General features: G+C 45.7%; 1 protein-coding gene across 5 annotated transcripts in view; it reads left to right on the forward strand.

The window, feature by feature from the left end:
* EVA1A (eva-1 homolog A, regulator of programmed cell death) overlaps positions 1-25163 on the forward strand; it is a 189025-nt gene extending 163862 nt beyond the window's left edge. For 3 of the 5 annotated variants that reach the window (XM_042883549.1, XM_042883551.1, XM_042883553.1), the window contains 3 exons: positions 10939-11103; positions 14972-15145; positions 23757-25163. In XM_042883549.1, coding sequence (XP_042739483.1) covers positions 10939-11103; positions 14972-15145; positions 23757-24121 — 704 coding nt within the window. In that variant the 3' untranslated portion in view covers positions 24122-25163. Of the gene's footprint in view, positions 1-7272; positions 7349-10938; positions 11104-14971; positions 15146-23756 lie in introns of those variants that run through there. The other 2 variants (XM_042883552.1, XM_042883550.1) reach the window with 2 other exon arrangements.
* Positions 25164-26009: the final 846 nt, after the last annotated feature.

Raw genomic sequence — 26009 nt, forward strand, 5'->3', positions numbered from 1 at the left:
TACCTAAATCTACTTGTTTAAAAAAATTGAGGTTTAATACCCTCATAATTTTAAAACATCTATGGAGATTATCTTCAAAATTTCCACTGGGATTAGGAAATCTCATCCCCGAAGGAAGAGATCTCTCAAGTCAAAACTCTACAAATTAGAGGATTTATATTAAAAAACACTTCAGCCACTTTGCGCACAGATCCTTGGATTCTGAGTTTGTTTGCGTACCCTGGCTTCTCATATAAGCCAAGTCCATACAACAGAAGCTGCATCAAGCATAGCATCTCAAACTTGATTGCATTGTGGTTCAGTAAATATTAATTTGCATTCATCTGTATATAACTGAAGGGCATTTAGCACTATAGACAGCTTATATCATTTACTTTTAATTCTTATTCTAGTTCTCTTGATAAGCTTTCCTTCTGCAAGGTTTCCAGCTTGGGCATCTTGTGAGATCCTGGGAATTGCCACATGTGACAAATTAACCTCCAGAGATACTCTCTGGATATTTCTCAGTCCTTGTTACCAAGGCATCATTATCTTTCCATAAAAATCTAGCCCCTTGTTTGCTTCCCTGCTGTTTGATTACTGGCAGGAAAAGCTGATGAACTCATAAAGGACTAAGCATGTATTGCCAGATAAGTAGCACTTAGATAAATAGAAAATAGACTTTTTTTAGAGGGCGTAGCCTGACTGAATCAGAGAATCATAGAATGGTTTGGGTTGGAAGGGACCTCAAGGATCACGAAGCTCCAACCCCCCTGTGCCATGCAGGGCCACCAACCTCCCCATTTCACAGCAGCCCAGGCTGCCCAGGGCCCCATCCAACCTGGCCTTGAACACCTCCAGGGATGGACGGGGCATCACAGCCTCTCTGGGCAGCTGTTCCAGCACCTCACCACTCTCACAGCTCAGAACTTCCCCTGACATCCAACCTCAGTCTGCCCTCCCTCAATTTCAAACCATTTCCCCTTGTCCTATTACTATCTACCGTTGTAAAAAGTTGATTCCCCTCCTGTTTATAATCCCTTTTTAAATACTTACTGCTGTAATTACAAACATTTTTAATTAGATGAGAACAAATGGGAAACATCTCCTGCCTGTGCCTGCTGTTGTACTGAGACAAACTAAGTGGGAATGTCTGGGGAAATGTTGTTGATTGTTTTTCTGTTTTGTTTTGTTTGTTTTTATTCCTAATTAGTAGTTTTCTAGATCACTTCTCTGATGCCTTACAGGTCACCAGTGGTCTGTGGACTTCACTATGGGTGATACTGCTTCAGAGATAGTCAAAGAAAGCCCACAAATCTTGCTCATTAATCTCAGAGGAAGAATTATATTCCTACCTATTGGAATTTAATGGCTTGAGTTGTACCAGTCAAGCAGTTGGATCAGATGCTGAAGCATGAGGCTTCTTAGCCCCTGTTCAAGTATTTGTGGCTATGGATGTTTTTACTTCTGTCCTTCAGAACATCCTCATTCCCTGACATCCCTTATTCTGTCTCTGTTGGAGGCTGCCATGGATTCTGTGAAGCTCTGGTTCTTCATCACATTCTCCTTCCTTTATCCTAGATATCCTTGTATCTTTGGTGCCTGGTAACTTGCAGCCACGTTGCATGTGTTGGCTTCCTGAGCACAGAGACTCTCCTCTGTCACTGCAAACAGTTCTTCGCATGAACAACGCCTTGGTTCTGATTCAGCCACACTTGAACACACAATGCTGACTGTTCCCAGGCATTCTCCTGGGAGCCACATCTTGTGCCACGTATTTTCCTGAAAAATAGATAAGCTGCGCAGAAGAATTTCTGCCAAGGTCCATAGCCTAAATAAGTCAAGACAAAAGTCGTTTACAGTAGCAAAGCCTTTCTTGCAGTGTGAAATTGTTGATTAAAATTGAAGTGATAACTAGTCACTAGTGGGGTTCCACAGGGCTCCATTTTAGGGCCTGTTCAGAAATTAAGTGAGTATACGTACAGCATTGCCCAAAACTTCAGTCCATAATAAAATTCTCCTCGAAGAGAGCAGCAGTTCTCTGTAGCACCAAAGAGATCCATATGTGAGTGGGCTGGTTTGCAAAGCGTCAGTGAAAGTGTGTGAAAGATGCAGCCCAAACAGGGAACAGAGAAGGCCAGAAGAATGCTGCCATTTGTGGAATTGAGGCTACATAACTGAATGGCCAGATTCTGATCGTACTCAGGATTTCAGCAGGGGGAAGGTTGCTTTGTCTGTCAGTTACCTCTGTAAGTGAGTTCTGAGTCTGGCTTTGTTCCTGCATGCTGATTGTAGCTACCCACGCTTCCAACATTAGCTGCTGAAGGTGAAGGGTTTGATCCATGCCCACCTCAATTCTTTAAAATGTATTGCAGCTGCTCAGGCATATAAAGCTGCTGTTGTGGTCTCCTGTGGGACTGGTGGAGATTAGAAACAGCCGGACCATCAGAGAGGACCAACACTGACAGAACATCCCATGAGAAGTGTAGCCAAGCATAGTGAAATTTGGACAAGGTTCAGCGTGAGTCTCATCCCCCTGAACATGTTACCTAATGAAAGTGCAGAACTCTGCTGACTTCAGCACCAAGCACAGAACTACCAGATGAACATAACTCTGCATATCTGCAGATATCTTTTACAAGGCTTTCTTCCTTTTGATCCATTTTTCTCTCCAAATAGAGCTTGCAGGGAGCAGACTGGTGCATGTGATGCTTTCTACTGTGCCCTGTGGAGACAAAAAGCCACATCAAGCAGGAGATTTGTGAGTTGCTGAAGATAGATGCTTTAGATTCTGTTATTACATTTAGGATGATGAAAGAACAACAACTAACTTTCATGACTATGAGAGCGGAGGGAAAACTGCCTGTGGATAGATCAAGCACATGCATCGTTGGCTACAAATTAAGGCGTTTGTAGCTTCAAATTCTGATTTGAAAAGTTCAGGATAGAACGAAATATCTAAGCAAAAGATGTGAAGCAGTTTGTAAGATTTTAACTCAGATATACACAGGAGAATAAATCCACAGGTAACATTATGATTCATTAACTACACCTAATTAGGCTCCTAAATTTAAGTAGACAGAATCTCCCCTGGGGCATTTCAAGGCACCCACCTTTTACGGTTGTGGCTGTACAGGGAGCTTAGGAATTCAGTTTGTGTAAGGATGACTTCTTCAGGGCACACGTGTTGAGTGCCCAAGTGAGGTGAACTAGCTCTTTTAATAAGGTTATTACATTTCTGGAGTTAGGAGAAAGCTGTCCTGCAGTCCAATGCAAGAGGGGAGAGGAGAGGCTGGGAGGCAGCAGTGACTGTTTGCCTTATGGAGAGTCTCAGTCAGAGGTGCCCATGTATACCTTCATCTCCTAAACCTCGTAAGTCGCAGGCCCAGGCAGCTCCAGGAGTCCACAGGGAGAAGCAGTGAGACTGAGTGGATTTTTGTTGTGCGGTCTTTGTTTCTGGACCAGAAATGTTTGACTTCTAAAGTTACTTCTGATTACAGCTGTGTGAGACAAGGATAAGCATCTCTTCTGTGAAAAGAAAACAAGATATTTGTTTCTGTTTATACATTTATTGCACAACCTTTCTGTAGTTAGCTGCTTCAATAGATGCAGCAAAGGGAGAAATGTCTGGTCTGCCTCAATGGCACCCCAGCTTGCACCATTTCCAGCCCAAAAATCACCAGCAAAAGAGTTGAATTTCTGCTTTGGGCAGTGTGCAAGGAGGGGCAGGGGAGGAGGGCCCTGGTTCAGGCTTTGGGCGTAGGTAGCTTTGCTTATGGCAGGGCTGTTTTCCCAGAGAATCTCACTTGATTTCCACATGGTGCCTGGAAGTGGACTTTCTGTAATTGGCGTGAGTCACTTCCTCTTTATCGGCGGCTTGGAACCACTGTGCTCACAGAACATGCCTGCAGTAGGCTGAGTCACTCCTCCTTTCTCTTGGATGTTACATTTAGTTTCAGGATTACAGACCATGCCAGCACTCTCTGGAAAAAGAAGCTCCCCTTTTAAAATGAGAGAAGGAGAAGGAAAGGTCTCCTTAAGTCTCTGCTCCTTTTTATTTGCTTGAGAGTGAGGATTTTGAAGCGCGGGTCAAATTCCAGCTTTCAGGCTTAGGTTCAGTTGCACAAGAGTCCTTCTCTTGCTGTGTCCTGGGACACTTTACACTTATGTGTAAACTGTACCATACTTCAAACACGATGTAGATTATCCAGAGGTACAGTATGGCTTTTTGGCTAAGGCACGGAGCTGATGGCCTCAGGCTTTTATATGGCAGTGCCCAGTCCAATGTGGTCACTCATGGCGACACAAAACACTGTAGGATCACAGAATCACAGAATCACAGAATTGTAGGGGTTGGAAGGGACCTCCAGAGCTCATCGAGTCCAACCCCCTGCCAAAGCAGGTTCCCTACAGCAGGTCGCACAGGTCGGCATCCAGGCAGGTCCTGAACATCTCCAGAGAAGGAGACTCCAATCTGATGGTCTCTTACCAAATGATTACATCTATACTTGACCAAAAACCAGCAGCTCCTCTGTCAGATGAGTGGGGAATGGTTGGCCATGGGGCAAGATTTGAAGGCAGGCTTAGCATATCTGGTGTGACAGAGGAGACCATGAAAAGAGGAAAACTCTTGACTTCTCCCTGCTGGCCACCCCTTTTTAATGGGCTGCATGGGGACAGGGAGGTGATCGTCCCCTCTGCTCAGCTCTTGTGAGCCCCATCTGCAGCGCTGCGTCCAGGGCTGGCGCCCCAGCACAGGAAGGACGTGGAGCTGTGGGAGCAGGTGCAGAGGAGGCACTGAGATGGCAGAGGGCTGGAGCAGCTCTCATCGCTGTGGTCCTTTTCTACCCAGCCCGTTCTATGATTCTATGATTCTGTGGTTCTGTGACCATGCCTAAGACGTTTGGTAAGGAACCAAAGGGGTAGGCTGTGCCTCTACTTAGCTCTGGTGTTCACATTAGTTTCTTCACTCCCATATTTCTAACTACATCATGGTATTGCTGTTGTCACCAGATTTGGAGTGTTCTTACATATGTGAGTTTTCTTTTGTGTTCTATTTGGTGGTCTGATGCAGTCACAATCCAGTATTTTAATTTATGTTTTACAGCACTTAAAACTCTTCCAGTTCTGCAGTCTTATGGAGCTGTGTACCTTACATATGTGCTGAGAAATTGCTTTCTTTTAGTAGTTCACAAACATGAGTGATTCCATGTCTGCATGCCATACATTTTCAAGTCTCAAACAGCAGTGCTTCAGAGCTGCCACCTTTGAAAAAAATGCAGTGGTTTATATTGGGTGCTTACTCACAGTAGGGTGTTTTTATTATTTTTAATTAAAAACATGTTGAGCATTAGCAGTTCCTGGCCCCAACCTGCCGAGATAAAAGGCTTGGTTATAATTTTCATCAGCGAAGGAATCATACTTTATTCAAACTGCATACTGCTGCTGTCGTTCATGGCAGGATTTGCTGATCTGCTTTCGTTGTACTGAGCTTATGGGCTGCAAATGCACACGTGAATATATAGCAGAGGAGTAGAGACTGACAAAACCCATCTGTGTGTTTTTAAGAATGAGCTTTCGTGGATCTCTCCTGGAACTGACTGATAGGTGTGTACGGTGATGATGGAGGTCAGACAGTAATTGAGTCCTGGGAGTGGAAGTCTTTAAACGTGCTCAGGACTGCGGAAGCATCAGGAAATACCAAATGGTGGAACTTGCAGAAAGGGGGTGGTTTGTGTGGCTGGACTACAGGGAGACCAAATTTTCCTTTCTTTGGCAGAGATTCCCTCTGTGGGATTGGGTGAATTACTTTGATATTTAAACACTTTCAAAATTCAGTCCCTGAGCCAGGTTCCCATCTGTAAAATTTGGGGGTTATAGCAGTCAAATGTTTTGTTTAGTGGAATAATATATGCACTTAAGCTGAAACACTCAACAGCATTTTGGGATAGAGATCCCGAGAAAGAGCCATAATCCTCTGCAAAGCAATCTCATGTAGCAAGTAGCTGAACCTGCAGAACTGGAGTATTTAAAACTAGACAGATCAGCATTGCAGACAAGATGCAGCAAATGATCTTGATTAACAAAGAGGCGAGGTGTTGGCTGGCATTTTCCATGGCTTAGCACAGTCATTGGGAATTCTGCTGCTTGTGGGTGCAGTAACTTCTAGTCACCTGTCTGTCTTCTGGCCACGCAAGGGAGTGCTTGTATGGAAAATCCCAGCAGAAAGTCTCCACCACCTACAAATAAGGATGCTGTTAGCAGCACGTATCTCTTCACACTGTCCTGCCAGCTGCCTGTACTCAAGGCTGATAGGCCCACTCTGCCACAGAGAGCACATTGTGGCTTTAATTTTCACTTGCCTCATTTTTTGCAAGGGGAAGGTGGCACGCAGTGATGGTGTGGATGTGTTGTGAGGTTGGTACCATTAATTCACTGCACATGAATAATAATGCAGGTCTTGGATTGGGAAATGTAATGAATTATTGGTAGCACGGTGCTGATTCAGGGAGATAAGCAGTCTTCCAGTGAGAGAAGTGCGAGCAAGGAGCTGGCTCTGCTTTTAGAGCAGAGAGATTACATAAAGATTTGAAAGCCTTATCAGCTGCTTGGCCCACGTTACCTGACAGTTTAACCATTTGATTGAATGCCCACGTCTCAGTGCTGACTGCTGCCCTCTGAGAGAACGAAGGTCCCAGAGGTCCTCCAAGTACTGCCTCTCTTTCAACTCATCCCAACTCAGTCCCCATCTACTTCTTAAGGTGCAGGGCTCCTGACTATCAGACCTGTTAGCATTTTGACTGATGACCCTATTTCTTTGCCTTTTGTTTGCACACATCACTGGTTCCGCAGGCCAAATTGTGTTAAGCTCTCTGCTGGATTGCATGCAGCAGGCCAAGTGCCAGCCCTTCCCTGCAGGATTTCTGTGCTTAATGCTGAGAGGAGACTAAAATCCTAGGTATTTTTTTTCTGGTGGGTTTAATCATAAATAACATTTTTTGACACCTTGCTGCAGTTCATGCCGTGCTTTGTGTCATATGTTTTGCTCTCTGGGGGATTTAAGGAAGGTATTTTGAAGGAACCAGATGTTTAATCTTTCTTGTGGAGTTGGCTGCTGCACAGAAGCTAGTTGGAAATTGTGAGGTGTTTTGCACTTGAAAAAGCCTTTCCATTTTACTTTCTAAATCAATCTATCTGAGCTATATATGGGTTTAGTGTTGTATAAATGTTCTAGAATAAGAGAAGACTTGCTATGTGCCATTCACACTATTTACTCTTTGCAAATGTAGGTCTGTCCTGGTGAAACGTCCTCAAGGTGTTTATGGAGTCCACAAAGAAGAGCGGACAGCTCTTTGCAAACGAAAAAATTGTAGGTTCTTCCTTCTTTTCACTAAGCTGCACCCAGAATTTAGTTGCTGAATTGAAGACAGGAACTAGTTAGGAGTTTTAAAAGTACCAAAGCTAATCATGAATGTTAAATACCTGCCTGCTTTTGGAACTCTCTTTACACAGCCACTTCTATCTTCAGGCACCAAAAGCCTATTTGGTATCAGTCTTTCTTTACCTGACTTTCTTATCCATCCCAGAGGAAAAACTGCACTCTAAGGTGCCTTAATGATAAACAATCTTTCTGAATATTTTCCTCTGATTATTTCTCCTTCTGCATTCTTCCCTGGGATGCTGTTGACCAGCTGCTGTGATTTAGCGATGCTTTGTTTTACCACGACTTCTCTCCTGGTACCACAGATAGCATTCACATTGGCATTAGCACAGGTGCCAGGGTGGGAGGGAAAGCTCAATTCCCTAGATGTGCTTAGGAAAGACCTTTTTTGTCCATTTCTTTGAATGCTGAAGGGTGGCATGACCTGTTCAAAGAAAGGTACAGCTCCACCCAGCCCGTGTTCTGCCCCAGAGTTGACCATGAAGACTGGGAGGTGAAAGGAGATCTTTGTGAAGAAGAGCCAATCTGGAATATGAAGGAGTAGCCCAAATCTATTAAACGGCGTTTCTGTGTACATTTTGCTTCATGATCTTCATCAGACATGTATCAGCAGGTTTTACGGGATGCAGTTTGGATGGAAGGTGTTTAAGGCCATACTGATTTGTTCTCCAGATGCCTTTTAGGCCCTCAGCCTGAGATGCAGCAGTATCTGAAGGATACTTAGCCTTGTGCAGTTGACACACTGGAGGGATGGGATGCCATCCAGAGGGACCTTCACGGATTGAGCAGCGAGCCCAGGTGAAGCTCCTGAGGTTCAGCAAATCCACATGCAAGGTCTGCACCTGGGTCAAGGCAGCATCCACTACCAATACAAGCTGGGGGATGAAAGGATTGAGTGCAGCCTTGCTGAAAAAACGTCTGAGGGTGCTGGTGGATGGGAAGCTGGATATGAGCCAGCAGTGTGCCCTTGCAGCCCAGAAAGCCAACCATATCCTGGACTGCATCCTGAGCAGCATGGCAGCAGGGCAAGGGAGGTGATCCTTCCTCTCTGCTTTGTGCTGGTGAGACCTCACCTGGAGCATCCAGATGTGGAGTCCTCAGTACAGGAGAGACATGGAGCTGTTGGAATGTGTCTAGAGGAGGGCCACAGAAATGATCCAAGGGATGGAACACCTCTCCTGTGAGGACAGGCTGAGAGCTGGGGCTGTGCAGATGGAGAAGAGAAGGGAAGGCTGCGAGGTGAGCTGAGAGCGGCCTGTCAGTATCTCAAGGGGAGCGACAGGACAGAAGGGGACAGACTCTTTAGCAGGGTCTGTGGTGACAGGACAAAGGGAAATGCCTTCAAGCTCAGAGAGGGGAGATTCAGGTTAGATATAGGGAAAAAGTAAGTATGGTGAGACACTGGAACAGTTTGTTTAGCTCCTAACAGAGATGTGCATCTTTTGCTGCCTTCCCATCAGAGGACAGTTGCTAATTCACATTTCGCTGCAGATTGCTGTGCCAGGCTTTTGCTGCTCAGAAGCTGTAGGTTTTCATGTCTGTTTCCTGACTTATCATGACTCTTCTAATAATATGGGAACTTCAACACTGATATCTTGGCAGCCTGATACAGGAGGTCAGTCTGCAAATATAGAAACAATTCTCTTTGCCTCAGCAAAGACAGCAAGTAAAACACAATGTAAACAAGGCAGTTGGATTGCTTCCCCCACTAGGAATATTTGTATTTATGCAGGCAGATTTACTGGGTGTGATTAAATCTCACACTCCAGCTTGGCAGCTGATTAGCTGCAAGGGGCAGTCAGGAATTTCCTTTCTCTTCCAGGGCTGCACGCTTTCAAAATCTTCCTTCAAGTTTGTGCCAAGGATCTCAAAGTGCTTTGGTTTTTTAATTACTCTTAATCACGCCTCTGCAAAGAGCAAAGATGAGAGATAGCACAGCCTGCAATGGAGCAGTGGGGAAACCGAGGCATGGGAGATGGCGGCCAACCTGGGGCAGTAGAAGCTGTGACCATCAGACTTGAAGGAGGGAGAGCCGAACATTGCAGCAGTTCTTCGTGGGATTTCTGTGGGTCTCATGATCTTGTGTCAGTTCTCAGTAGTCTGTATCTTTAACATAGTAAAGTGCTGGCTGTCTGCAGGAACAAAGTGGTGCTTTGATGTATGTATTAGGGTACAGTCACCAGAGGGGAAAACGTATTTCTCCCCTGTAAATTTCAGTTTATTTACTTGGTCCTGCAGCATACTGTTCCTCTAATTTCTGAGCTGAACAGCATATATAAGCATTGTTTGTTTGTTTGTTTGCTTTCTCTTTGTATAGAAAGGCACTTTGCTCTGAAATAGCCTCAGGTGTTGGCCATGACTGAGGCACAGAACTGGTTCAGCTCCATAAATGATATGCTGCTGTGTCCCTACAGGGCAAATCAGTGAATTTACTGTGTGGATTCACCTTCTGTGGGTGTACACTAAAGGAGCTGCACTGGCTTTGATTGCTTTGCTTAGAGGTACAGCCAAAGAGAGCTGGCCTTGCGACATCAAGGAGGGGAAGATAGTTTTCTTACTAAGGCACACATTGGTCCAGTGGGACCAGTGATGCACAGACACAGCTCTGGCAGGCATGTTAACCTTTCTCACCTGTCTGTTACTTACACTGAAGATGAAACAAGGTACTAGCCAAGCCCTCATCCTCTTTCTCAGGATGGTAGGAACAGAGAAGGGGTCTTTCTCAGTGTGGCTGAAGCTTGAAGTCCAAAGATGGGAATATTTTAGACCTCATAGGGTGGAGAGGGTTTCTTTCAGGTAGGATTTCTTATTTTATGGTGGATAATCTAAGTTGGTTTTTTTTGTTGTTTTTTGTGGACAGCATCTTCCAGAGGTGGGTTCTGGGTATCAAGAAATGGATATGCAGTCTCAAGTCAGCAATGCCTGAAGGGAGACAGGGATTCAAGCATAACTGACAGTCCCCTTTGCTAGGGGCTTCCTGTTGTGCCTGCCACCATGATATGACCAGCTGCAGATCTCTGAAGCTCAGGGCTGGAACCAAAGGCCAACTTATCAGTCATTTCATTGCCTTAGATGGGTGTCTAAATAAGCTGTCTGAATCTGACCCTCAGTCTAGTCTCAAAGCTTAATTATAAGTATCACAGAATCACAGAGTTGTAGGGGTTGGAAGGGACCTCCAGAGATCATCGAGTGCAACCCCCTGCCAAAGCAGGTTCCCTACTCCAGGTCGCACAAGGAGGTGTGCAGGTGGGTCTTGAACATCTCCAGGGAAGGAGACTCCACCACCTCCCTGGCAGCCTGTTCCAGTGAAGTAAACAATATGTTGAGCGCTTTGCAGTTCCTAGCCTTTTCTCCTTATGTATCTCTGTGCAGGCATTTGAAGTGCATTCATCACAGCGGTAAATGAGTGCCTGTTTGTAATTAGGTATCAGCTGAACCCACAGCATGATGCGATAATTCTCATTCTGATCAGCTGAAGTAACTCTAACAGTTGTGCTCTTCTTACTCTTCTCTTTCAGTTCCCAGGAAGCTTCTGCATGAAACCCAGCCAAGGCCAATCAATTACCAAGGATTTCAGAAGCCACATTTTCCACTGCTACCAAGGCTGTTTGATGCCGATGTTATAGGAGACGGCGTGTTCCTTTCTGATGTCTCTCCTCCCGGTGTAGGACGTGCCCTCCCAGGTAGCTATGACTATTGTATGACTGGCTCAGACCTTACTGTGGTCTGGTAACTCTTCCCCTTATGGAAACTTATACTTTATCCGGGTTTCTGTTTTGTACCTGTCCATGTGACGGTCAGAACAAGAGGTTCTGAGGCATTAACAGTGGCTGACCACAGTGAACTGTTAAACTCACACAATTTCTTGAAATAGCAGTCATGGCCATGCGTGTCAAAATTCATCACAGAAGTACTTTGAAGACCCATCCAATGCAGTCCCAAATCCAAAGCAGGGCAAACACGGCAGGAGGTTGCTTCACTGGGGACAGAGGTTTTCAGCTGAGCTTTGAACTGTGATGCCATTTTCATAAGAATGCAAAGTGGAGAGAGATGAATGAAGTCAGGTCTTTGCTATCGAGTGGTAGGTGAGTAGGAGGAAGGGATTGATTATGAATAAAGGAAAATGGCAAGTGAGCACTTACTGGGTTAGGCAATGTTTTTGCATTGTGTTTCCCAACACACGGGGGGCGGTGATGACAGGACTGCTGGAATTTCCTACCCTGCACTCCCTGAAATGCAGTAGGGGGTTGCTGTGCACAGAGCTGCCTTGTGTCTGTCTGTGCTGTAGGCAAAGTTACCTCACAGCCTGCAGGCGGTTACACGTCAGCGATGTCACTTTGGTCAGCGGAGACCTTACTGGAAAAAAAATTGTCAAGAAAACGAACTTTGGATTGGCCTGAAATAAAATCTGTCATCTTGGTGGCTTTTTCAAACAAGAAGAAAAACACAGAGCTTATTTTCATTCCTGTAAACATTTCACTTCTACAAATGACACCTCTTTAGTTTTCATATCGTTTATTCATTCATTTAAAAAAAAATGCAGTGCTTTTCAAACAAGGATGTCAGTTTGAAATTAACAGCTGAAATATTGTTTCAGAAATTGCAAAAGGAAATATTTGGACATTTCTGTAATCTCCCTTCCTGTTTTATTTCTTTTATTAAAACTGTTTGCTAAAGTCAGCCCAGTATCTTGAATAGTTTCTCCTAGGTTACTGGGCAAACTTTCTGCTAGCTGAAGTGCTTTCGCTCTAATTTGGTGTAAAGTCGCAAGGAAAACAGCCTGAGTGAGTCAGAAAACTAAGAAAAGGTGGACGTGGTGAAGGGGTAACCAGCAGCAGGTGGGCTGCTAGGGCAAGTGAGGTCTTCAGAGCTAGCAAGCAGAAAGGGGTTGTATTGAAATGTGATCCTGGGATAAAAGGCAGACAAGGGAACGGCGTAGCAAACCAGCACGTGACCCTTATGATGTTTGGTTGTTTTTCCCTCCTGCATAACCCCAGCCATTTTCTGTCTTTCCTGTCTGTTCTTGTACAATCCTGTAGATGACAAAACTAGTTGTGATGCTCTTTGCTGGAGTGCAGTGTATGCAGATGAATGTTCATTGAAAAACTTGTTTGATCGCATCTGTTCCTCGGACAAGTCAGAAGAAAAAAAATGAGACTCTCTTTACATCTCGCGTAAGAGGAGTTGTGCCTTACTCTCTCCTAAAAGGCGCCATTTTGCACAGCTTGTTTTCCAGGGGATGTCCAAATCCCCACATAAGTGTTTTCATCTGAGCCTTTCCTGACTGGTGTAGCACATGCAAACAGGGAAGCCCCCATGGCAAGTATAGTTTAAATCTCATTCCTAGTGAGATGCTGTGACTGCATTGGCAGTCACTAATTCAGAGCTGGACACGTGAGAGTGTGATAAAGAGGTGCCAGGTTCATATCACAGAAACCTCGTAAAGACCTATCAGAAACCTGTAGCACATAACTCAGTGGTTCTCTTTAGGATGAGAAGTATGTTTATGAGATTATATGCTGGCAGTGCTCTTCCTTGTTGTTAGTTGTAAAGAGATTTTAGATTAACTATTTTAGAACCAGAGCTCTGTGTGCATACATCCAGGGGCAGGGTTCTGTTGCTTTTACACAAATGTGTCATTTGTAGTGGCAGAAGCTATTCTAAAAGAGTGGGAATTTTCCCCACATCCCTTCTCATATCTGCCATCTGTGTGGATGTCCTGCTGACCCTGAGATGGCTTAAACGTCCATGTGAACAAATACATTGAGCTTTTAAGTTCCTGCTGTGTGGGGGGAGCTGAGTCACTCCATTAAGATCTGTCAGCTAACAGCAGGATTTGCTTGCCATGGTTTAGATACCTAGTGCTACATGAGATACTTTGAAGTACCCAGGGCATCTTCAGGAGGGCAGGGGTTCAGTTTGAACGAATAAAAAATGTACTCTGCTTCCTGTGGGTTTCTTGGTGGGAGTGGTGGTGTGGTAAAGAAAAAGTCAACCGCTTAAAGACATGGATTTACTGGGCAAGGAGAATAAAAAGAAAAATTAGAGGGCACGTTAGCATTTCTGGGGTCTACATTTGAATTAAAATATTTTCCAAAGATTTGCTGTCAATTTCCTGCTGGCTGTGCCTTTGCCCTTCTGTGCCTCTATACACCTAGTTGTAGCAATCTCTATTCTCCCAAAGGAAGGGCTTCTGGGGATGTTTTTCTCTTTTGCATCTGCCACCCAGAAATCCATGTTTGAAAACCCTTCTCTGGGGCAGTCATTTACACCTTGGTAGCTCGGTAGGTGTGATTTTTCTCAAGGCCATGCAGTCTTCCAGTGGCAGATACAACTGCACCCACGTTCCTTGGGGCTGAACCCTCACAGCAACACCCAGACATCCATCTCTGCTGCTTCTCCTCTGAGGCACATTAGGGCTTGGCACTGCTGCACACACATTCATGCACTCAGTCCCTCTCCATCCAGTATTACCTGTTCTCTGGCAGCTCTCGTTCAGTTGCTGCTCCTCTGGGCTGTGCCGCTTCCCATCACACACAGCAGGAGGTTGAATGTCTCGTCTTGCTTTGCTGGGTTAGCAGGGAATGGGCACAGACTGGGTGAGCACAGATGATCTCTGGTTGTGCCCTTTGTTTGCATGGCACTGGTGGCATTGTAGGAGGTGGATCCGACAGTTTCCTGAATTTAGTACTTGCAGACAAGTGGAAGCCAGAGGCAAGTCTGTGATTCTACAGTGTGCTGCTTGGAGCCAGACACCCAGGAAAAGGAGCCTGAGAAGCTGCAACAACTACCCTTAAACAATCACATGGATGATGGAGCTGGATCCTGTGCAGTGGTTTTCATGTGTTCAGAACAATTACTGTTTTGTGACCAGTGAGAGTGTCTGCCAGCAGATCAAGGTGCAAGAAGTACTTGGCAGCGAGCTGATAAGGTCTGAAAGGGTCTCTTTGAGCCTCCTGGAATTATGTGCCTCCTCAGCTCTGGTCTTCTACAAATAAAATCAAATCATTAACTCACACTTGCTCACCTCTCCAAAGGGAAATGATGTCTGGGTGAAACACAATGCAAGTGAGCTTCTGAAGGCAGTCATAAACTCAGATTCGCCCTTCTCTACAAAGGCTGGGGAGAAAGTGTTGTCTGTTTGCCAGGTGCAGGTGGATCACTGCAGCGCGACTCCAGCACAGGGTTGCCAGCTCTGGCTGTGTTTTCCGTGCCCATGTGCAGACTTATAACAAGCTTAGCTGATAAAGGCTTTGTTGATTTACGTAAGATAAAAGAAACCTGATTCTATATTTGCTGTAACATGGGTGGGTGTGTCTAGGCGGTGACATGAAAGAGCAGGAGACAGTGGAGAGAAGATGCTGTTTGGGTGCAGACAGGGCATGGGCTCAACCGAAGCTAACTGCAAAGGTTTTGTTGCCTCAAAAAGGGGAACGAATGTGGGTGGCTTGGTGCTGAGCAGCTCCAGATCTCTGAACACAGATGAGGATAGGTAGGGCAGGACAGGGCTGGTGCACGTGCCTGGTTCTTCACTCCCTTTCTGTTTCGAAGCAGAGAAGAAGAAAGGGAGGTCGGCCACCTTCTACCCTCTAGACAACACCTCCTTCCTGCTTCCTGTGGATGAGACACAGCCACCAGCGTTCGCCAGCAGCATGGAGCCCGTGGGTGTCAGCACAGAGATGGCACTGCTCAGCAACATCCTAGCAGCGTACGCCTTCATCACAGGTAGGTCTGGGGGCTGCCACCTCTCTGCGCTCCCACAGGCTGCTTGTGGACTCTGCACTGAGCCCTGCGTCTCGGTCATTTACGGCTAAATCCGTTTCTTTGAACTGTTGGTATTTTTCATTTGTCTCTCAGCAAATTCTGCCTTGAAAGGCCTGACCTGGGCAGCTCTGGCAGGCAACATGCTACAGGGTTTATGGTGCTCTGCTTTCCCCTGGATTTGCTCTCATCTGAAGTTAAATACAGTGTGATCTTAAATGTGGTCTTATTTCTAATGCTGTGTTTTTCCTGAAGATCAAAGCCTGGCACGTAAGGAAGGCAAGCTTGTTGTCCCGTAATTTGGAAAATAAGAGATCATTACCCTGCTTAAGAGAATTTGGCTTATCTTCAGTAGGAATGTGAAGATGAAGTAGCTTGAGAGTCTGCTTAATTATATATTTAAATGTGGTTTAGAGCGAAATTTCCTTGGATCACAGTTTATCCTTCACCCACATGTATCTTTCAAGTAGCAGAGGAATAGTCTTCCTTTTAAGATTTGCATTAAGAAGTTACTCTTGAAATAGAGACTGTGTGCTGTGTTCAGTGCTTGGACTCAGTATCATTGAGAGTAAGAAGTCCAGTAGAGGCAGACAACGTAGTGCAAATATTTTCCATCTTGTGAGGTGCCTTGTCAAAACTAAGAATTGACTGCAGAGCTGGAAGATCCACCCCCCAAGAAGGTAGCACTGGCTCTACGTATTTTAGGACAATCTCTGCTGCTTTCTGCAGAATGAGGGCCCTGTTTTTTCACTGGCCTGCTGTGACATGCTGTTTACAGCCAGTTTTTCTTATGAGACTGCAGAATGTTCTCCATTTTAATGAAATGTTTGTATGCACCTTGTTGGTATTGCTAATGTGCTGCTCTTTTAGTACATGCTGTGAATGATTCTGTGCTCTATAGCCACTCTGCTCACACCACCCTAATGCAGTTAAGCTGGGATCTGTGTAACTAAAACTGCATTCGGGAGCAGTAGTTATTTCACGTCTTTGTGACATTCAGCCTTACTGATTCAATAAATAGAAATGCATTCTTGGTGCCCTGCTCTTGCTGAGATACCACCGTGCTGCTACAGACAAGTATTTGGATTTGAAGTAACTAACTTGGGCTTTTCATTTTGGAATCACTAAGTAGCTTATTAAGAGTTTTTCTGCATGTTAAGTGAAGGATCCTTCTAAGAGGACGTGAATATTGAATGCAAAGTTCTGCTTTTCTACACATTGAATGATGTCATTGAAATGGGCTGTTGGTGACACTTTAAAGAAGCTGGCAGCCTAAATGCAAGTAGTGATGTTCTTCACAAAAGATGACTGAGTGGGATATATTTTTGTTGCTTGGACTTTCTAAGGAAAGATTAGGGAAAGGAAACATTAAATGTATCTTCTGTCTATCATACTTCTTCCCTCTCTTACCTACATCTATTTTTGCTGTGGAAAAAGAATGCCTGTATTCTCAATGCTAATAGAAAATAAAATGCTGTTTGCATTATTTTCCCCATCTGCAAAGTAACGGGTAGCAGAAAGTTTTAGGATTTACGATAGGGGCAGTAGTACTAGGATTTAGGACTGCTGACTTTGCTTCCATTTGCTTCCACAGCACAACTCTGTGACCTTGCAGTCATTTTATGGGGCACAAGGCCTCAATTCATCCCTTTGCCAAGGTGTCAATCTTGGCAGGAGCCTTTTGCTCCAGAACAAATAGTAAATCACGGGATCACAGAATTGCAGGGATAGGAAGAAACTCAAGGGATCATCGAGTCCAGCCACCCTGCTAAAGCAGGTTCCCTGCAGTTGGTCACACAGGTAGTTGACCAAGCAGGTCTTGAGTATCTCCATAGAAGGAAACTCCGCAGCCTCTCAGAGCAACCTGTTCCAGTGCTCCCTCACCCTTACTGTAAAGAAGTTCTGCATGTTTGTATGGATCTTTCTGTGTTCAAGTTTTAGGCCATTGCTCCTTGTCCTATTGCTGTGCACCACTGAGAAGAGCCTGGCCTCATCCATTTGCCTCCCACCTTCCTTTAGATATTTATAAATGTATATCAGATCTCCTCTCAGTCTTCTTTTCCCCAGGCTGAACAGCCCCAGGTTACTCAGCCTTTCTTCATACAGAAGATGCTCCAAGTCCTTCATCATTTTGTGGCCCTCCACTGGACTCCTTCTAGGAGATCCCTGCCTTTTCTGAACTGGGGAGCCCAGAACTGGACACAGTATTCTAAATGTGGCCTCACCAGGGCAGAGCAGAGGGGGAGGATCACCTCCCTCGACCTGCTGGCAATGCTCCTTTTACTGCACTCCAGGATCCCATTGGCCTTCTTGGCCAGCAGGGCACACTGCTGGCTCATGGCTGACCTGTTGGCAACCAGAATACCCAGGTCCTTCTCTGCAGAGCTCCTCTCCAGCAGGTCAGCCCTGAACCCTTATTGATAAATGCAGTCATTCCTCCCCAGGAATGACTCTACACTTGCTCTTGTTAAACCTGATCCAGTTCTGTCCAACTCTCAGCCTGCCCAGGTCTTGCTGAATGGTAGCACAGCCTACAGGTGTGTCAGCCACTTCTCCTAGCTTTGTATCACGAGCAAACTTGCTGAGGGTGGACTCTATCCCTTCATCCAGGTTGTTGATGAAGATGTTGCATAAGTCTGGACCCAGTACCAACACCTGGGGAACACCACTAGTTACAGCCTCCAACCAGACTGCACTGCTGATAACCACACTCTGAGCTCAGCCAGTCAGCCAGTTCTCAATCCACCTCACCATGCACTCATCTATCCTGCACTTTCTAAGTTTCACAACAAGGATGTTGTGGGAGATGATGCCAGATGCCTTGGTGAACTCAAGGTACACAACTCTCACTGCTCTCCGCACATCTGCTCTGCTAGTGATGATATCATAGAAAGCTACCAGGTTGGTCGAGCACAATTTCCCCTTGGTGAATCCATGTTGACTACTCCTGATAACCTTCTTCTCTTCCAGTTGATCGGAGAGGGTATCCAGAACAAGCTGTTCCATCACCTTTTTAGGGATGGAGGTGAGGCTGACTGACTTGTAGTTTCCTGCATACTCCTTTTTGCCCTTTCTGAAGACTGACTTTCTTGTTACCCTTTACCTTCTTTGTAAGGTATAATTCCAAGAGGGCCTTAGCCTTCCTCATCGCATCCCTAAATTGACAGCCTTAGCTGTCGTGTTGATGCGGGACTTACTTGCTTACCCTCTTATAAAGTGGTCTCCCTGTGATATGTTCAGATTCACTAAATGCCAGATAAATGGTGTAACTCAGACCTCACCACTTTGGCTTCCAGTGATGAGTTCCTGAGCTTCTTGCTCGTGTTCTCCAGTGCACTTAACGGTGAATGTTGGATGAATTTTAATCTCAGCAGTATGTAGGTTCAGGTTGGTATTTATCACAAAAATAATTGATGACTGTCCTATGGATTGAAACAGCAGATGCTGTAAACTCTTTTTATTTGCTACATGTAATGTTGTCATTTGCTCTTAGCAAGAAGGATGGATTTGGCCTGGTTTATTTTACTGTATGTTAGTATGGGGAGGAGGCTTTAGGTTATGAGTTCAAAGACACGATGTGTGACAGGGCACAAATATAATGGGATAAAACTAAGGCACTGCAAAGTAACTTCTCTTCTTGTTGCAGACTTTGAGATCACTTGGAAATTTTCATGTTTGCCTGAGTTTGCAGCCTTGAAGAGGGCTTACACCACACCAGCTGTTGATGCCCATAGAGAAGTCACTACAGTGGCTTAAGGGAGGCAGGGATGGCCAGGGAGGTTTTGGTTCATATATCTTCCACCACCCCTGACCCCAGCCTCTGTGCCAAAGGGAAACAATGCAAGAAGTGCTCTGCTTCATGATACTAAAATGTCCCTCAGGTACACTCTGCAAACTGAAACTGAAACTGTGCTATTCTGTGATTCTATGAAACTGCTGATCAGGACTTGCCTGTGCTGGTGGTGAGTTGGCTCAAAACAATATTTTGTAAAAGCAAGTTGTAAACAGACAGGGAAGAGACGTACACTTTTTTTTGTTGTTTGGGACAGAGGATGGTGTACAGCCTCAGACCTCCAAGAGAAGGACCTTAGGGGCACTTGGTGTTGCATGGATCAAGTACACGCTTGAAAAGATCTTCCACTCTGCTACTTTTCCTGCCTCCTGGCAGTGGAATGTTTCTTATCCTGAGCAGAGCACTAAAATCCACGTCCATGCTGGCGTTCGCTTCTTCTGCTCGAAATGACAGGATTGGTTGGGAAGCTGCAGATGAAGAGCTGCAGGCTCTGTTGTTTGCACAGTTGGCACGTGCAGAGTCTTACTGCACACGGAGTGGATGAGCACCAATATTAGCAAAAGCCTCTGGCTCATTTCTACAATCTTTTTGGTTGCAGTTGCCATGTAAATGTTGGAAATGTTCCTGCTGACAACCAAGGGGTGAAAAATCACAGCACAGCAGGAAGCAAAGCCTCTCTGCAGGAGAGTTGGTTTTCACCGTCAAATCTGTTTGCGGCTATCACCATGTTTAGGAGCATCACAGCCTGTTAAGTGTTACCCAGCTTCCAGAGCCTCGAAAACATTTCCTCAGAAACAGAGGGAAGGAGTCAGCAGTGCCTTGTGATAAGTGGATTTATCAGCTGATCAGACAAATGAGTCTTACGTGGACTGTGGTCCTGCAAAAGGCTGAGGAATGCCCTTAATTTAAAAGCCAATTTTTGTTATAGAGTTAGGATTAGAATTAGATGTAATCCCTGTGTGTAAATCTCAGTCCTGTTATTTGTCACGGACCTGATCCAAAACCTGTCTGAGTATCTGAGAAGACTTCACTGCTCTCAGTGACAGCTGGACCTGCCTCTGCAGTCACAATCTTCCAGCAGGACCAGAACTATCCCTTCTGTTTATATAAATATTAAATGTCTAAATTGTACCAGATCACTTCCAGTGCCTTCCTTTGGATAGAGGACTTACCCTAGTTTTGTATTCAGGATAAAGTAGTTAGAGGGAAACCTCCACAAATCCCTGTTTCATTCTTCCGTAAGCCCTAAACCATTGGTGCCAAGTTATTAACAAGGAGCTTCCAAAAAACAACCCGGGGGGGATCATTCCAACTTTTAGGCTGCTTGGCCTGAGCTTTCTTAATAAGGGGCTGCTGGAGAGCTTCCTCTGTCCGGCCAGGGGATTTTGGCAGCCTGTGGGGCTGACTGTAAATTCCCAAGAAGATGTTATTGCTACTGTTTGTGTGACTGTGCTTAATGCTGAGCCTTTCACTGGGAGCTCTGAAACATCCCTCCCCACTGAGGTTTCTGAATATATGAAGCCATCGCAGGAAGCCAGCAGCATTAATGCCTAGATTGCTTTGTATTTATTGAAACGATTTATTATAATACCAGTAACAACCTTGGCCTGTGGCATTTCCTGGGGAATTAATGGCAGTCTGGGCTGATGCTCCCAGCAGATTGTTAGCCCTCAGGAAACAGGCTCCACAATTGCTGCTGGTTTGGTTGGAAAAACAAAATAAAATGTGTTTCTAATTTCTGGGCAGCTTGACTGCATAGAAAGTGGTGGGTTTTGTGTAGAGAGTTTATGAAGAGCGTGTATCTTTTGTCTGCAGTGATTAAATTCAGGCTTGAATCAGTGACTTTTATCAACGCTTTTAGTCCAGAAAGAGAAATACCACAGAAGGGAAGGCAACCCCATCTAAAGAGATTGGCAGCAGCTGGCTCCTTCCAGAAGTGTAGGAGGAAAACACAGCCTTGCTGTCATCCACAGCAGTGGAAGAAAGAGCTCCACTGATCAAAATCCGTGTGCTAAAGGGGTAGTGGGGCACACATACACATGAATTCATATCAAACTATTGTTAACTGATATCCATATGCTTTTAAAGAGTTTTTGAAATACTTTGAGACGTGTTACTGTGGGCATGATGAACGTGAGCTCCCTTGAGTTTTGGAAGGTTCTGAGCATCCACTTCTGAAGAGGATGCTGCTTTTTGTTCTTTGTAAAGAGGATGTGCAAAGGAGGAGGCGAACTGATCAATCCCCCAAATCCAGGGGGTTGCTGATTTGGCTGCTTCAGCTGAGAAAAAAACAGCCCCTGGTTTTTAGCTTAAGTTGCTCTTCCTGCTGTAGAAAGAGAGATGTTGCTGCACAAGTGGATTGTATGCATGATAAATGCCGAGGCTGCTGTTGAATGGAGGGTTACAGCTCATGAGGAAGTCCAGACAGTGTCTCAGATGTTGACAGAGTAGCTGGAGAAGCTCGTAAATGCCAGCGAAGCCCAAAGATTCGATTACAGCCTTTGCACTGCATGGAGAGCTGTACACAAGAGGACGAGCAGGGGATGAAAAAGTTGCTTAAGTTGCTTAAGTAGCAATGGAGGTGCTGCTTGCACATGAGCAGGATACAGTAGCATGGAAAAAGGAGTAGGGAGGAGAAATGAAAAGCAGGACATGGACAAAAATGGGAGGAGAGAAACCACGTGTCCTTCTCAAGCTCAAACCCATGTTATCTTATGAGTTGCTTTAAAAAGAGTGAACAGTGGAACTAATGCAACCAAACGAAGCCCCTGTGTGTGCAGGAATGCGGTGCTCAGGAAAGTGCTGGGCATCGTGTCAGCCCAAGGCAGAGCAGGGGCACACTGCACTTACTGGCTTCCAGGACAAACGGATCAGTGCTGCTCATTTGTGCTTCCCAGTCTGCAGTCCTCCTTGTGCCTACTTGCGAGGGCAGCTCGCTGTCCTGAGTTGTCCAGATGGAGGTAAAAGGGGATGATGACACTTTTCCTGGGGATGTCATGTCTCTGCAATGAAGACAGCTTCACTGTGCACGCTGTAGCAGATGGACAATGGCTTTGCTATTGCATAAGCTGGGCTGCAGCTTTTATTCAAGTTCTGCCCCTTGAGTTCAGGATTCCATTAACTTCACTGGGGCCAGGATTTCAGTCAGTCACATTGCTGCAGAGCGATCAGCACATTCTCCATGATTGTTCTCATACCTTTTTTTTCTTTTACCTTCTGGTTTTTTGTTGACTCACTCTTGTCAAAATACCTTAGCTTAAAGTCTCTAGCTTTGGCCTGCCTTCTTTCTCCAACTATTGCTGCATTTTTTTCCTCTTCTGCATTGCTAAATGCGTCTTTTGCAGTTCTTTCCTCCTTCTTTTGCAGTCTGTCTTCAGCCTCTTTTTTCCTCATGCCTTCCCCATTATCCAGTCTAGCAAGTCTCATGTTTTATTAGCCATATTTCATACTGTCATGACATCTTCCTCTTCCATGGCTTGTCATTTACTTTTGAAATCCATTTGGTAGGAGAGAAACACAGAACACAAATGCTTCTTGTTCACGTAACTGTTCCAAGAGCATCTTGGGGCATTGAACCACGCATTGCCTTAAACCATGCACAGGTTGGTGTCTGGGTTCTGGACACAGAATCAGAATAATTTAGGTTGTGTGGGGCCTCCAGACGTCAGCTGGTCCAACTCCCTGCTCCTGCTGTTTTCCTTTTCTCCTATAAAAGTTTATTTGAAGGAAATCACTTGGAGAATGATCTAAAAGCATAGTGTGGGGGGTGAAGGTAGAGCCGAGTCTTGTAGTTTTTCCAGGGACCAAATACTGGTCTACCAGCTGGGGGGATCTAGGTCAGCTTCATCTCTGAGTTCAGGGGATTAGGCTCATCTGAGGAGTTGAGTCCGTCCTTGTACTCAGGACTTCCAACAGACACAGCAGAGCAGAGCTGGCTGTGACACTTCTGCTTGGTTCATCTTCACCCACTCAAGGTGTCTATAAACGTGAAATATGCTGAGGTGATTTAGCCCAGGGCAAGTGCAATAACAACATTTATCACAATTACACTCCTTAGCAGTCTCATGAACCAAAAAACACCACCCTGTAGTAAATAAAAAGATAACCTAGTTGAAAAGGCATTGTGCATCCTTTGGAGTCTTGTTGTATCACCCCGAAATGCAGCTCTGCAGGACTCATCGTGTCAGGGCACAAACCCCAGCAGTGCTCCTGTAGCACAGGTATTCTTTTTGGTGGTCTGGGCAGAAAGCCAGCGCACTCGCCTCGGATAAGCAGAAGAAACTTATGGATAAATAATATGCATTTTTCCATGCTGCAAGGCTCGCCATTTCAGCTGAGCTACAGCACAGAGTGAAGGTAAAGCTTTATAATAAACTCTATTCTTTGCACAGTGGTAACGGCTATGACAGAAAGATGCATTCAGTTGCTTTTGCTTGCGCTGCTCTCAGGTTTCAACGCCATTCTTGTAGGAACTGGAATTAGCACTTAATTCATTTTTCAGTTCAATTTCAATTCAATTTATCCTTCCAGATAACTCCAAGACATAACTGCAGCTAACCTGCATTCTGCATGTGGGTCACTGCCTTGGCAGCAGATCTACCACATAAAATCCCCTCCCTGGCTTCCCCGGGGAAAGGAGGTGAAGGAGGGCTTGGAAGCAAACAGAACCATTAGAAACCCTGCCCCTCCGGAGACCATTGCTGGTGTTTGCACAGAGGAACAAGTCGTGCGCTTTGTTTGTTCAGGAGTCGTTCTCAAGCACTCTTTCCTTTCCCCTTTCAGAAAACCCCGAGCGCGCGGCTCTGTATTTTGTCTCCGGGGTGTGCATTGGACTCGTCCTGACCCTGCTGGCCCTGGTGCTGAGGGTGTCCTGCCGCACAGACTGCAAACGTTCCTCCACCAAAAAACCTCCCCGGGAGAGCGACAGCGACAGCAGCGACAGCGATGGGGACTCGGACAGCACGTCGGACGTGTCGGCCCGCAGGCACCGCAGGTTCGAGAGGACTTTGAACATGAACGTCTTCACTTCGGCAGAGGAGCTGGAGAGAGCGCAGCGGCTGGAGGAGCGGGAGCGCATCATCCGCGAGATCTGGATGAACGGCCAGCCCGACATCCCCGGCACCAGGAGCCTCAACCGCTACTACTGAGAGCCGGGCGCCCGGCGTCCCGCTGCGCCACGGGGCTCCTCCAGCCTTGCCGGGCAGCAGGGAGGTGCTGAGGAATGCCGTGGGGGTGCTTCCTCTTCTCCTTCCAGGAGTGCTGTGCGATGGACAGCAGTAAAGCTTTCGCTGTCTCCTTTTCCCTGACGTATGACTATCAGCCCCTTCGTGGACACCTTCTGGTCACATCAGAGGTGGCGACCATCTTCGTTTCTGAGTGGCTGGCACAGAGCTGACAGTGTGAGTCCCCTGTGTGGAGCACGGAGCTTGGCACGCCGTAGTACGTGTTGCCACTTGTGGGGGGAGCAAAGTCATCCAGGTTTTGGTTTTCATTTAGGAATGTTGGGCTTCCCTTTCCTGTGGACTCTGGGAGAACTGTGAACAAAGCTACAGCTCTGGAAAGATGACTGGGGAGGGCTGGGGGGGACATCCTGATGGACTGTCTTGTGACTTCAGAAGCCATGAGATAAACCCCATTAAAAACCAATGGCAAATATGAGTTGTGAAGAACTGGGGGGTGAGGGGAGTGTTCTTCCATCATGAAATCATCTCGGTGCTTGGATGTTTGCCATAGTGTATTCAGTTATTTATGGCTGTCTTTCTTTCATACTCCTTTTCAATGGGAACATTGTTTTTTTAACCAACACCTCAGGGATAAAATCCTTTTTTTTTTTTTTTTTTTTTTTTTTTGGAGTCTGTTCTCCCTGCTGGTCCCTGTCAAATACAACCCAACTCACCTCCAACAGTGAAATTATGGTAATATAGGAGATGTGTCAGTGATTGGTGAGATGTTAACAACCTCAAAGAGGTTGAAAAGGCTTTTCTTTTTGTTTTGTTTTAAATATATATATATATATATGAAGATGCTGCACAGGAGTGTGCCTTACTCTTTTTTTGTTGTTAAACTGAGGTTTTCCTATGGATAGCAATGCACAATGTTTTATATATTTTATTAATAAAAATGAAAAAGGAAAAGGTCTATGTTTACTAGAAGAAAATTGAGACAAAAGAAGCCACATATAACAACAGAATGGGTAATAAATGCTAAATAAATTCTAGTTTGCTTCAATACATTTGAATTTGCATCCTCACTTTTGATGCTTTTGTTGCTCAAGGAAAATGGTTTGGAAGAGTAACACACCTCTGCAGGCAATCCAGGCTGACATGCCTTGCAAGCAGGAACCTGGAGGCACTTTTATTTGGCCTCAGCCCATCAGCCTGCTTCTGCAGTGCACCGGAGCAGCTGAGTGATGCATTGCTTCCCAACAGCCATCCCAAAGCCTACCTGCACTAAGGGAAAGAGTACCAGTGATTTCATGATGCTTTCAGCCTGTACAGCAGTCCCAAATCATACCTGAGCCAGAAGCAAATGTTAATGAAACAAAATAATAGATGAGAAGAAAAAAAAAGGTGGAAGTGCTCTTTCAGTTGTCCTGTGGAATTTTCAGTGGGTTAGTGACACATTCCACCGGGCACAGAGAGTGGTGGTGAATGGAGTCAAATCCAGCTGGCGACCGGTCGTGAGCGGTGTGCCCCAGGGGTCGGTGCTGGGGCCTGTCCTCTTCAATATCTTTATTGATGACCTGGATGAGGGCATCGAGTGCACCCTCAGCAAGTTTGTGGATGGCACCAAGTTGGCTGGAAGTGTGGATCTGCCTTGGGGTATCGAGGCGCTGCAGAGGGATCTGGGCAGGTTGGAGAGCTGAGCTGAAGCCAATGGGATGAGTTTCAACAAGGCCAAATGCCGGGTCCTGCACTTCGGCTACAACAACCCCAGGCGACGCTACAGGCTTGGGGCGGTGTGGCTGGAGGACTGCGTAGAGGAAATGGACCTGGGGGTATTGATTGATGCTCGGCTGAACATGAGCCGACAGTG

Source organism: Lagopus leucura, unplaced genomic scaffold, assembly GCF_019238085.1.
Source record: "Lagopus leucura isolate 7727_CA_CO unplaced genomic scaffold, USGS_WTPT01 Super-Scaffold_100038, whole genome shotgun sequence".
Lineage (NCBI taxonomy): Eukaryota > Metazoa > Chordata > Aves > Galliformes > Phasianidae > Lagopus > Lagopus leucura.